The 13550-nt window shown below is 38.1% G+C and overlaps 1 protein-coding gene and 1 long non-coding RNA gene across 3 annotated transcripts; both read right to left on the bottom strand.

Annotated features, from left to right (window-relative positions):
* Window positions 1–854: 854 nt before the first annotated feature.
* Window positions 855–6761, bottom strand: LOC113118556 (hepatocyte nuclear factor 6-like). Of its 2 annotated transcripts, none has more exons than XM_026287828.1 (2): window positions 5261–6761; window positions 855–1364 (listed from the first exon to the last, which is right to left on the bottom strand). In XM_026287828.1, exons 1-2 carry the CDS (start codon window positions 6348–6350, stop codon window positions 1072–1074), a joined length of 1383 nt encoding a protein of 460 aa, XP_026143613.1. In that variant the 5' UTR covers window positions 6351–6761; the 3' UTR covers window positions 855–1071. The 2 variants fall into 2 exon arrangements, with proteins under 2 accessions (XP_026143613.1, XP_026143615.1); XM_026287830.1 differs by having other exon boundaries at window positions 5276–6761.
* Window positions 6762–8534: 1773 nt separating this feature from the next.
* LOC113118563 (uncharacterized) lies at window positions 8535–13060 on the bottom strand. Its single transcript, XR_003294340.1, has 3 exons — window positions 12759–13060; window positions 10826–10913; window positions 8535–8851 (listed from the first exon to the last, which is right to left on the bottom strand). It is a non-coding gene; the product is annotated as an uncharacterized LOC113118563 (long non-coding RNA).
* Between the last annotated feature and the right edge of the window lie 490 nt (window positions 13061–13550).

Below are 13550 nucleotides of genomic sequence, written 5' to 3'. Positions count from 1 at the left end.
GTGTCCTCACAGAGACATGTTTGGCTAGTGATTGAGTTTGTTTTAGGACAAACAAGAGAATGAATTATACATTAAATGGCTATGGAAACAACAGCCCATGATAAATTTACTGAGTCACCTGATTAGGACAGTCACAGGGGTCTTGTTAAGAGCAATAAATATAGTTTAGTCTGATTTAAAAAAAAAAAAAAATACATGTGTTTCTTTGGTTTTACCATCTGCGATTGATAAGTAGTGAAGATGGCAAGTTCACATGTATTTTTTAGGTTTCTATGTAACTTTTCCAACAATTAGGAAGAAAGCACTATCCTGAGGGTTACATTCAGGCAACTTCTGTCAAGATTCTGCACTAGTTATATTTGGCATCCCTGGCAACATCTGGGATGCCTATAGAGGTGAATGTGTGACGTCAGGCTTTACACCTGCCGATCAAGCCCCTCACTGACGTCGCAAAATCTGGAATCTGACATCAGAGTGAATAACAATCACTCAACGTTAATGACCAATCATTCATTGATGAGACAAAGTCTTTGAAAGCAACCAATCACATGAGAAAGAAAGACTCCAGTTAGGGGAGTGTGTTGAGATGAGGAACGACCAGTGATTGGAGTGTAACTTCTTTTTTTTTTTTGCTTTTTTTTTTTTTTTTTTGCAGAATGTCAGACATAAACGAAGAAAGTCCTAAATGGGGATCAAAGCAGTCTTTGGTGTTTTTCTTTGGATATTATAAATATCGGTACTGTACAAGTTTTAAGGGCAAACGCTGTCTAAAATTGTCTCTTGTTAAGTTTTCTTTGTTTAAAGCTTTTCCACCGAAGTTTTTTTTTTCTTTTCCCATAATGCAGCCACATTAATTTTTTTTTTTTGCAGAATGTCAGACATAAACGAAGAAAGTCCTAAATGGGGATCAAAGCAGTCTTTGGTGTTTTTCTTTGGATATTATAAATATCGGTACTGTACAAGTTTTAAGGGCAAACGCTGTCTAAAATTGTCTCTTGTTAAGTTTTCTTTGTTTAAAGCTTTTCCACCGAAGTTTTTTTTTTCTTTTCCCATAATGCAGCCACTACTCCATCATGCTTTGGTACAAGTGCTGGAGGAGGAGGAGTTGGTCGAGTTAGAGCTGCCGTCATCGAGCCACTTATCGAGGCTCCGCCGACGCGCGTTCATGAAGAAGTTGCTGACGGTGGCGAGCTCCAGGCCCAGCTGCTGAGAGATGGTGATTTGTAACTCTTTGGACGGGCGCTTGTTCTCTTTGAATATTGCATGTAAAGTCCGACGCTGGACATCAGTGAAGACCAGCCGGGGCTTCTTGGAGATGCTCCCTCGCTCACATTTACCATGCTCCTGCTCCTTTCTCTTGCACGCTGAAAGAACAAAAGATTCACATGAAACAGTGAGAGATAAATGCCTAACATGTAAAAGAAACAGACTTATTTGTCACGACACAGTATGAGTTTTTGATAAACACTTTATTTTACAGTGTCCGTGCTACATGCACTTACTGTAGCCTTAAGAGTAAATTATGCATAATTACATGCAACTGACCCTAAACTGAACCCTATTCCTAACCCTAATTAATACTTTTACTTAAATGTATAATTACAATGTAACAAGGACACCTTAAAATAGTGTTTCTGAAATTGTTCTCAAAGCAAATCAGTTAAAAACACGAAACAGACAAAACAAAACAGAAACACTGATGCTTTTCGGAGGGTTTGTACTGAAAATTTCACTATATGTTCACTATACCAGTGAAGTCTCTGGAACTGTCCGTGGTGCTTAAATCTAACCACATGCATTGCAGATACACTATCACAACAAATAGAACCACTTACTGCCAGCCGATGAATAAAACAACAACAACAACAATTGTTTAACAAAACTAAGCAGTAGCTATTTAAATAAAAAGGCTGTGTTTTATTCTGTCTTTGTGAAAAATCCCAATGGGCGGCATTTCTGTTATTAAGAAACCACAAGAGGGCGCTAAAAGACGGTGCGAAACCGCTTGAAGCAGGTATTTACTTTAACCGTAACACGCACGCACACACACGCGTGCACGATTCGTTAACAGCTAACTTATTTTCTTAAATAAACCGGCTCATATCATTAGTATGTCAAGCACAGTCCTGCGTCTAAGTTCTATCGCCCATTATATAACATATTGCCGTTTCACATGCAGTAGCACACCATTAATACTTATTTTAATATTTAAGATTGATATGTATTAAGCGTAAATTTTGAATGTTATTTATCATATTTAAATAAATTATATATTTATTTAATTAAATTATAAATATCCTAAGAGTTTTAAGCCAATAGCCTAGTGTCGTTTTTATAATGTAAAGAGGTATAACGTGAATAAACATTTAATGTACACGCTAGTCCATTCGTGTAAAAGAAGAACGAAACTATGCACAGGTTTTGAAACTGTGGGTAAATATTAACAAAAGGCAAATGAGCTCGCTATCATGTGTCATAAATTAAAACTGTGTCCATGCACAAGGCCATTGTGACGAGTTCCACGCAGATTCCCAGGGAAAAAACTGCGAACCTCTTTATCCTTCAGCACATTTGATCATCACATATAGGTACTGTTTGTCTGCAAATCATTAGACAGGCGCCAGATAAGCGCGCACCCGAGGCCAGGGCTCGCCCACGGTCACTCATTTCACACTGGCTCCATGCAGCAACAAAACAGAACCTAATCTACGCTCAGGCCAAAAATATATTAGCATTATTTAGGCTACCATGTAATTATATAGAGCCTATACAATATTAGAATATATAATAACATATAAGGAATTTAGATTACACATGCTATTGGTTATAGAATATGAATAGACAGCCTATGAAAATTCCGTTTCGTTACATTCCTATTTAGAAGTACATCAACTACTGGTCTGTTAAGCGTTTTTTGATTTAATAATAATTTATTAGTTATTGATTTAGCCTAATGTTTTGAAGTTTAGCGAAACCGCATTTGGGTTCAGATATAGTTTGAAATGACTATATATACCTGAACAAAATGTCTCTTAGCTTTTTATATGACATTTTAGATGTAAAATTAGACAATTTGTAATATATTATTTGTATATATACTTCCATATCAACTTTTATTTTTATTTTTATAATAGTACAGTAATTTCTTCCCAAAACTATATCAATTGCAAAATGATTAACAATTATGGACAAACAGCTTAAAGCATGTCGCTTTGATAAAAGTAAAAGGTTATTTTCATTTATTACCGTGTTACAAAATTACGCAAATACTAATTATTTAGGCATAATAATAATAATAATAATAATAATAATAATAATAATAATAATAATAATAATAATAAACAAACAAACAAACAGCTAATGCCAGTTTTTGTTTGCTTGTTTCTTCTTCTAGTTTTCTTTTTCTATTAAAATTAGACTAGGATAACTTTTCAACAAACAACACATTAAGCCCTCCTCATAAGAAACCATATGCTAAAATATAAAGAGCTGAGATAAAATTGGCGCGCATGGCAAATTCACGGCATAAAAATCACGAGTGTGTAAAAGGTGTAAAAGAGCAGTATTGTGAAAGACTGCTGAATGGTCTACTGTCTTACATTACTAAGGAAAAGGAGAAGGGAACTGAATTTGAATAATCAATATACCAATTCTATATATACCTCTCAGTAGGCCGATCACATACCCTCAACCATGTGCACTCAATCAATAATATACATCACTGTGTCTGAAACCTTCACTAATTTCAATATCCTTTAACTGAATAAGAAAATAATCTCACTAAACCAAAATAAGCTAAATCTAACTGTCATGTAGGCTAATTAGAATTGCAGTAGTTTATAATAATAGTAATACAAGTAATCAAAAAGATCCAAACATTCTCTGGATTTCTTTTTAGTTTATGTCAACCAAAAGAAAAACGAATAGCCTACACGATATGAAAAAAAATATCGTAAACATATTCCCTTTTATCCTGTTCTTTGCAGAAACTTGCGGAAATAAAATGGTATGATGCAAATTCATATTTGACAATGTAATACAAAAACGTGGAGCAAAAAATCATAACAGAGCAAGGCCGAGTCTGAACTAAACAAAACCAAACAAACACCAGCCAAACATCAGCATACTGTACATGTATGACTGCATAATACCATGATATGAATAATAAAAACGAAACTTCGATACAGGAAAAAAGAAAAATCGAGCGTAAGAGGGTAAAATAAAAGTAAACTACTTTGCGGGGGCCAGACTGTAGTGACACACAAAGAGAGCTTAAAAATAAAATCGACACAAATATTTATTTCTCATTTAAATGATTTTTTTGCCACGAAAAAATATTTTCAGGAAAAAACATTTGTTTCAAAGTATTTTCCCCCTCAGGTGCATGAATGAATTATTGATAGTTGTGATAAAATGTATGATGAACTGGTTTAAAAAGAGAGAGACATTCGCATTTGAGATGCTCTCTCATTTTCCCCTCACTGCTGGCTTTGAACGGATCAGTGGCCTCCAAAGCCGCGCGCCAATTGATTCTAATTCTCGTGAGGCAAATTAATGGAGCCCCAATCAGTTAATTAAGAAAACCTACACAGAGAACACGTCACTGGAGGAGAATGAAGAAGAAAATCGTGACCCTTTCTTACAAACCCAAACACACACTGCGACACTCATTCAGCCTCCATTTCTGTAGTCCGCACACATCGAACACGGTAACATATTTACGCGCACTAGTTCAAAAACAAAATATCTCCACGATACACGTGACCGTGTTTCACTACAGCATGTGGTGATGTTCTAAAATAAAATGTAGATCAGTGGTCATAAACGTGTTGCAAAGGCAAGTGGACACTGCATCCATTTTCACATAGACAAAATGGGACTGTGGCTACCGAGGTTTAGAGGTATTTTGGATCAGACTATTTCTGTGTGCTCCATGTAACTAAGTCTGAAGATAACAGATTGCTCAATCAAATAGCTCAAAAACAAACAAGCCGAACAAAACAAATCTATTGCGCTGGATCACTTTACCTAGGCGGTCAATATTATGCATCGAGAACGCAACCTCAAGTTTGAAGGTATCAGTGTAAATCAAAGTAGCACAACGAGCGCAGAATAAAATCGCACAACCACAACAAAAAATTAAGCTAAGTTGGAAACCTCCAAAAAGCGCAAAAACGTCGAATGCTGGTCACTCGTGAAATGCATTTGAAGGAAATGAAATGAGAGTGATATACTGAGGAGAAGAGAAGAAGTGTATTACCTATTGTTCTCTCACCTGCGAGCCTGAGCGCGGACATTCTCTGGAACTCAGGCTCCTGCAACCATTTCCACATCCTGCGGAAGGTTTCCCGGCCAGACTTGAGCTTGCTCCAGGGCTTAGGGTTCCGTAGCAGGTCCGAAAGCGTCCCTTGCGAGCGGCACAGCACCCTCTGGGCGAAGATAGCCTGCGGGATGCTATATCTTTTCAGTTCCGTGGTGATTCTTTGGGCCACTTCTTTGGTATTGACCTCTTCCATCTGTCCCGAGCTGCTGCCGTTGTTGAGCTGCGATCCGGGCACAGATGAGTGGTTCTGCTCCCTTGTGGAGCCCAGCACCTGACCGTGACCCTGGGCATTGAGATGGGCGTGCGGGTGATGGTGGATGCCGTTGAGCTGCACCATGCTCGCCGAAGACGCGCTCATGTGCTGCTCCCCGTGTCGAGCCAACATCGCGGGGTGGTGTGCCTCGAATCCGTTGGGTGTGAGCATCTTCTCGGCGGGCATGGTGGCCCCGGGGTGCGCGTACGGCGGCAGTCCCTGCTGGGAGTTGTGAATGCCGCTGAGCCCGGATCCAGACAGGGGCGACAGGCTCTGTCCCATGCTGGTCACGTCCTTGTGGTAAGGAGAGTACAGGTTGTTCATCGGGGCCAGACCCCTATCGTCCCTCATCAAGGTGAAGCTCCCGCTGACGTTCCCCGGGATCCGCTGGTGCGGGTGATGGTGGTGGTGGTGGTGATGGTGATGATGGTGGTGCGGGAATTTGTCGGAGACGGTGGAGATGGGCGGTAAGGGCTGCAGCGGAGTGAGTGTGGTGTATGTGCTGCTCATGCTCATCCCGGGGGGAGCCTCGCACGCCATGCTCATGGCCGGGTGCAGGTGCGTGGCGAGCCCGGGGTGCTCCGGGGGCCGGTGATGATGATAGTCGCCGCTGTCCAGGATTGATGCCATGCCCATGGAGCGCGCATGGGCTGACAGACTGCTTCGATGGCTCCTGTGATGAGCGCTGTCTCCGATCATGAGATCCGCCGCGCTGGGTTCATGGCTCACTCCGTGCAGATCGCCAATGTTCTCCATCGACAGCTGGGCGTTCATTATACGTGCAAGCGTGTGGACAAATCATCTATCTGATATAGCGGAGCAGTGTCCACAGAAGTGCTCTCATTGGAAAAGTTCTGTTGTTATCTTGACTATTTTTTCTTTGCCTTCTTTCCTGATTTGTTTTGTTCCCTTTTTCTATGTTTTATAAAGTTTTGTAATTTTTTTGAAATATTAAGGCCCCCGTCCCTTCAGCAGTGCATGGTGTCAGTGTGCTCGCGTCCCTCGCCATCTCTTGCCATATCTGCCGTTGTTTCGCGCACTGCTCCGCGCTGCGGCTGCCGCTCTGCTTGCCGCGCATGCGCGCTGATCGCGCCTCATTTGACGTCACTTTTTTAAGGAAGTTGCACCCCATTGCTATTAGACAGGAATGCCTCTTTCTGGATGTATAGCATGACCAACCTCACGCAACTGTTATACCGAAAATAACAATGATACTAATGAAAATGAAGGAATTTAATGGAATGACGTGTTATACCGTTGATGCTTTATTACAACAATTCCAACAGAGGACCATATTAAGTCTCATAATACGCGTGAATAATTCATGAATAAATACAATTAGTTTTGCAGAGCCCCCTTAATGCAGTGGTTGTAGGAAACTTCCGGGTTCACCTGGGGGCTTCTGCTTGCATTAATATACATATAAGCTGTGTCCAAATTCAGGGTCTACATCCTTCGGAGGACGCATTTGAAGGATGTTACGTCACAGCGCCGCGACGAAGGCTGTCCAAATTCGTAGGATCCTTCAAATGCGGCCCACAAATGCGTCCTCCTTTTCCCCGAATTCGAAGGATGGGTGTGATGGATCCTTTCGCGTCCTACCTATCCCATAATTCTTTTCGGCAGGACGAAGCGAGCGGTAGCGGAGTGGGGGAGGAGTATTATTTTCGATGTTTTTTAAAAACTGGCTTTTCAAAAAGATATATTTTCAGTGGTTTTCTAGTTAGGCATTTTGTTTTAGCGTTAAGCATTTTTTTTACATGTGTACGTGTAAAAAAAAAAAAAACGTTTACTTTTGTAAACTAGCTTCTTCCTTACTGCCTGTGTGAATATCCCCTTACACACAGCTTATTTGTTAGTGATTGAAGCTGTTTTAACGCTTCTAAGGACGAAAGAGCAGACAGAAGTGTTTATAAAGCTCCGGGGAGAGAACGATGAGCTCTTCACCGGCGTCTTGCTTGGCGCTGTCACGGTTGCTAGGCGACAGGATATGAGCAACGGTTAAGGGAGGGAACTGAAAGAAGGGTAGGCTGTCCAAATTCACAAACACCGACTTCCGGTTTTTGCGGTCGTCGGAGGACCCATCCTACTTCAACCGGGTAGGAAGGATCCTAAGGAGGATGCAGACCCTGAATTTGGACACAGCTAGAGCCTACATTAGTTCCTGCTCCGAACTCAGAGAAATGTTGATGCATGCACATATAACTGCAGATATATCAATATAATTTATATAGGCTACACATCGTCACGAGATTCAGTTGAGATAAGAAAGGTCTGACACACAGAGGAAAATTTTTATTTATTTATTTTTTTTAATGAAAAAAAAAACAGAAAAAAGTATACAGATTGCTGAATGTAAGTCATCGTGAGAGAATGCAGAGCAGTTTTTTGCGATCAAGGACAGACGGACGGGTAATAGGCAGAGAAAGGCTGGACAGATGTTTCTATTGTTGTGCTATTAAGAGTAACGAACCAAGCCATCAGGAGTGTGCCCCGCTTCCGCGGCCTGCCAGTATAATGACAGAGCACATTAGGTTTCATGGGTGAACTTCATTCTGCCCACAAATGAATAGGCAAAACCCATTTCTATGCCAAATCAATCTTACAAAAATACGTTTTTTTTTTATTGGATGTACAGTGATTTTACTGACGAGTTAAAAAAAGTTTCAATCCGACATCCGAAATCCTACAGTTTCCAATTAAATCTATATAAACACAATTAATGCAGATTGTGTAAAAGATAGGAGGCAGATCAAAATCTAACACAATTAGTCCATGCTGAATTTGCACACAGACGTTTTTACAAGAACAAAAAGAACCTATATATATATATATATATATATATATATATATATATATATATATATATATATATATATATATATATATATATATATATATATACATATATATATATTTTTTTTATTTTTTATTTTATTTTTTATTTTTTTTGGGATGGCAAGACAAAAATTACCAAGGCAGTTACAAGATCCCCCACCACACCCCCCACACATACATTAAAGAGATATCACTTTGCACGACTTCACATTGTTTATAGTTAAAATCGACTCCAAAAAGTCAGTTTCATGTCCAGTCAAGCGAGAGAACGGGATAACTTGACTGTTAGGAGCCCGGCGAAAGCGTCCAAGCCCGGGTGGGGCGACAGCTTGACAGCTTGCAGTGGTCAGTCCTGGGGCCCCCAGCCCTGGGCCCCCGCTCGTGCGCATATAGGGGACATGTCAAAGGTGACGCTTCAAGACTCCTGAAGCTAACAGCTGCGGGGGAGGGAGAGAGATTAACTTTTTCAGACTTTTCCTTGTTTCTTAGCGACCTGCTTAGTGACAAAACACACATACATCTGTCAGGGTCAAGAACAATGCCATCCGGATTAACGAGTTAAGAAGAACAGAAACAAATGAGCAAGTTAAATTATGACAAATTAGAAGTCAACTCGGATCACTTGTGAGGATTTGACAAGTGGTTAACGAAACAAGAGATGAATAATATTAATAAAAATACGTTTAATGATAATAATAATACCAATAGTCAAATTGTTATTGTTCTTAATTGCTGAAAGCGTTTGCAATTAAAATAATCAGAAGTGAAAATGTCAGCTGAAATAATAAAACAAACAAACAAACAAACAAAAAATAATAATATTAAAAATAACATGCATAACAATACATATTTTACAGCTCATTATGAATTCAGGAATTTACTGTGGTAAAAAAAAAAAACTCTCTGGCTCACGTTATAATTTATTTTCACATAAACAAAAAATGGCAAGCCATACACTGCAGGTCACAGACTTTGCGTTATCACCATCGACCATTAATGTGATGAAAAAAGATCGTATTCAAGCACGAAATTTAGCAGCCAGCCACATCTGCGCACATTCTCATAGTGGTCGATATTTTTCATTCGCACTCTTGTCTCCGTGACGTGCGCAGCGGTGTGTGTGTGTGTGTATGTGTGTGTGTGTATGTGGGGGGTTATGGAGGGGTTTTCGGTTGAGGCCTACCTAGGCGTCTCTTCTTGCCTATAAAACCAGCTTGTTTATCTATTAACTATATACAGCAGTGGTGGAAAGATAGTTAACATTGTAAAAGCAACGCGTAGAAATCTATGTCACAAAAATGCGCATGGGAACATGTAAACAACAGTCATCTAAATGTATAAATATCAAATGATATTTCTTATAAATAATTGTTATACCTAGAATTAAATGTGAAACTGATAATGTATGACGACTGTACAGTTAAAGTAATTTATTAAACGCATTAAAGTACAATTCATAAAAAGTATATTCGAAGTAATCTGCAAAATAAAATAAAAAGAAATACAACTATAAAACTAATTTAAATTCTTAACGATTTCATGAGTTTTGTTTGACTGCATTTTACTCTAATTGAAGCATACAAAGGTAGCACAAGAGAATATTCAATCATTTAAAGACTTTTGCCCCTGAACTTTACCTCAAATCGTTAATTGGGCGCCTGTGTTTTTATATGTGGAGAAGAGTTTTAGAACCTCTTTACTTGAAACGTGAATCAAAAGGCAAACCTCAGCACTAATGCCACTATTTGAAACAAACAGAAGCACAAATCAATGCAGAGTCAAATATTAACACGACGGGTTGATGGTAATTTATAAATAATCAGAATTGCAGTTTGTTTTCAACGACATTTCAGTAATAAACCAGCGATTTAAATGTTTACCCAAAATAACATGGTTCGATAAAAAGAAAAAAAAGAAGAAAAAAAAAGCAGCAGAAGCAGAAAAAAATAATGTAATCAGATGTAAGGTTTTAAAATATCATATACTGTAAAATGTGAAGAATATAAATGTGATGTTACGTGAGTGACGATACTCTCTTATAGTATTTTAAAATATCTCCCAAATAGCCTACTGTGTTATCCAATTTTCAATTATCCAGGCATACATTTGTAAAAACTGCTTTGGTTAAAATGCAACTGTTTAAACAGATCTAAATAAAATATTATTTTATTTTGAAATATGTAGGCCTATTATAATTATTATCATTATTACCATTTTTTCGAATAATATTATCCCTGCTCCAGAATTCTGGATCTTAAACGTTTATGAACGGGTATATTACTATACACAGCCTTATAACGTTGTTTAATGCCGAAATAGATTTGCCATAAAATCATAAACATAATTTATTATTATTATTATTATTATTATTATTATTATTATTATTATTATTATTATTATTAAAGACTTACCGATCACAGAGCGTTCTGCGCAGGGGATGGTTGAAATATGCAACAATCGATTCTGGATAACATTAGCGGATCAGTTTCTTTCTTAAAACTGAAAGTAGAGTGAAAAGATACGGTTACACTTAGGATGAAATAGGTAACTTAAAAGTGTTAATTGATTGTTTTAAGAAGATCAGTTGGATATAATTTAAAAAGTAGTGTGTCCACCAAAGCAGTAACAAATTCAGCATGCCAATTTTTATTTAGGACACCCCCCCCCCCACACACACAGGCCAATTTCTGCACGCGTGGGATCAATAAATCGATTAAAATGTTTATTCCATTTCCAAGTGTTAAGCCAAGTACGCAACAACAGGAAGTCGAGATGTTGCCTGTAACAAAATAGCATTTGGCCTACGTTTTATAAAACGCGATGAATAATAGTTTTTAAAAATTATATTTGTATTATAGCCTATATGTATAACATCTATGAGAGACGGGTTTGCTTTTAAAAAGGCAAAGATTCTCATAAAATGTAACGCTATAGAATTTCTCATTGCTCTGTCTTAAGGACTAAATTTGGACTTATTATTTAATTGATCCGTAAATAACATAAAAAAAACGATTAATTCAAAACAGACAGAACCCCTATTTGCATTTGATTGGACATTTCTACAGCAAATGTATAATTTCTTACAAAGACCAGAGATTAGTTATCGTTCATAATTATATAAGAACTGAATTTTAGCCCACTTTCCAGCTTATTCAACTAGTTTCTATCTGTGAGCATCAGCAGGTTTACTTTGGGGTTTAACATTTAAACAAAACTTGTGTCGTCAATGTAAAATTATTGATACATAATGTTTTAATGTTTATAATTTTAAATATTCCATTTAAATATGCGATTTTATTTCTAGGACTATGGTTAGCCTTTCATTGAAAAATAATAATATGCTAAATAAATACACGTGTGTGTGATTTAAAGAGCGAAAGAGCGACAGTGATAACACTAGCAGCACAGACATAATGATTATTTCATGTCATAATATTTATAGAAGAGGATAGATTGTAGAAAGGGCTTGTTCGCCTTTCAAGCTCGAAATAGGATATTTTGTTCGACAATATGTGGCAAAAAAATAAAATAAATAAATACTGTTAAACGAGTTTATTAAATTTGGGAAGCATAACTGAGGGGGATCAGCAACGATGATGGTCATTCTGCATTAAGAAAATAATTCAAGTAAACTCTAAACTACTTTCCTAAACTTACAGTAAGGTCAGAAGTACCATGATAGCGTAAAATGGGCGGGGAAAGACAGCCCTGCATCCAATCAGAGAGCCTACATAAACACGCGAGCTTTCACTTAATAATTAATTCAAATAATTAATTAGAATTACAGGCGACGTTCAGTGCGTCAGATATTTTGAGGGTAGCATCATGCTGTTTATGATCTAATTATAATGGGGCAGTGAAACATAAACATATTAAAGTACCCCATATGAAAGAACAGATATGTAGCTACTGTGTGTGGCACATTGCGGATACACCCAACTCTACAGTCTGCAAACACAATTCAATGCATGAATGCAGTGCTAAATATAATGTTGACATGATTATACTGTCATTATTTTCATTCAAGTTTATGGGAATCACGGCATGGCATATGATTTACAGCACTGGGGCAATTTGACAGTGCATAAAAGTGACCCATGACTTTAACCTTGTTTTCAAGTTCAGTAAACTCCGCAGGGCGCCAAATGTCACTGCATCCAGTAAAACAACATATACACTCATCATGCAGTGATACTTTGCTTTCTCACTCTATCTCTCTCTCTCTCTCCACACACACACACTCACGCACCGTTCATTTCAACCTACACGATGCGCTCTTTACAATAGGATTCCAGTCCCATCGCTAAATATATTATCATTGCCAAACCATGCACAGACATGTACCTGTAAGTTCTGTGCGTTATCCACAGTTTGTCATTGAAAGCAATCGTTCGCTTTAGTGCGTAATTTGTTCAGAGTTCAGCTCCGCATGCACGGCGCATCCCGCATCCATCCGGCGGGTCTCGTCCAGCAGGATAATCGCTTTTCCACCGTTTCCATGATCGAATCACAGCATCCACGGGCAAAAACTCCGTCTCGGTCGGCGTTGTTTGCTTGTCTCTGGGCTCTTGATTCTGCCTTATCCGTGCATTTAAAGATGCGCGTGCATTTGAATAGCCGCGCGAGCAGTTATGGATCCGGCTCGGGCTGAAAGGGAATCAGTATGCAAATTATTTCAGTAACAATCGAAATGTTCGATCTGTGATCTGCGCACTAGCCTCTCACTCGCTCTCTCTCTCTTTCACATTCATAGCCCTCTTAAAGCATATTTCTCTAAACATAACAGTGCGTGTGTGTGTTTTTTAAATAAACATTTTAAATATTGGCTGTATACTAAAAACAAACAAACAAACAAAAAATCTGTCAACGTGCTAATGATTAACATAAAATGCTGGATGGAATGAATCGTCCTGCTTTAGAATGTGTGTTTTAAACGTATTTAAATATTGAAAGACATCATTTAATCATATATTTATTATTTAACTTATAATAAGGAGAATAATACAGCAAAGACTCAAAAATATGCAAACAGATTATTGTAAAACAGAACACGTACACGCACAAGAACAACAAAACAATACATTTAGCCTCGTTTTCCATTATACAATCTATCCCATATACAGTACCAGATAACAT

Source organism: Carassius auratus, chromosome 18 (genome assembly GCF_003368295.1).
Source record: "Carassius auratus strain Wakin chromosome 18, ASM336829v1, whole genome shotgun sequence".
Lineage (NCBI taxonomy): Eukaryota > Metazoa > Chordata > Actinopteri > Cypriniformes > Cyprinidae > Carassius > Carassius auratus.
This window is presented reverse-complemented; position numbering and strand designations above follow the sequence as displayed.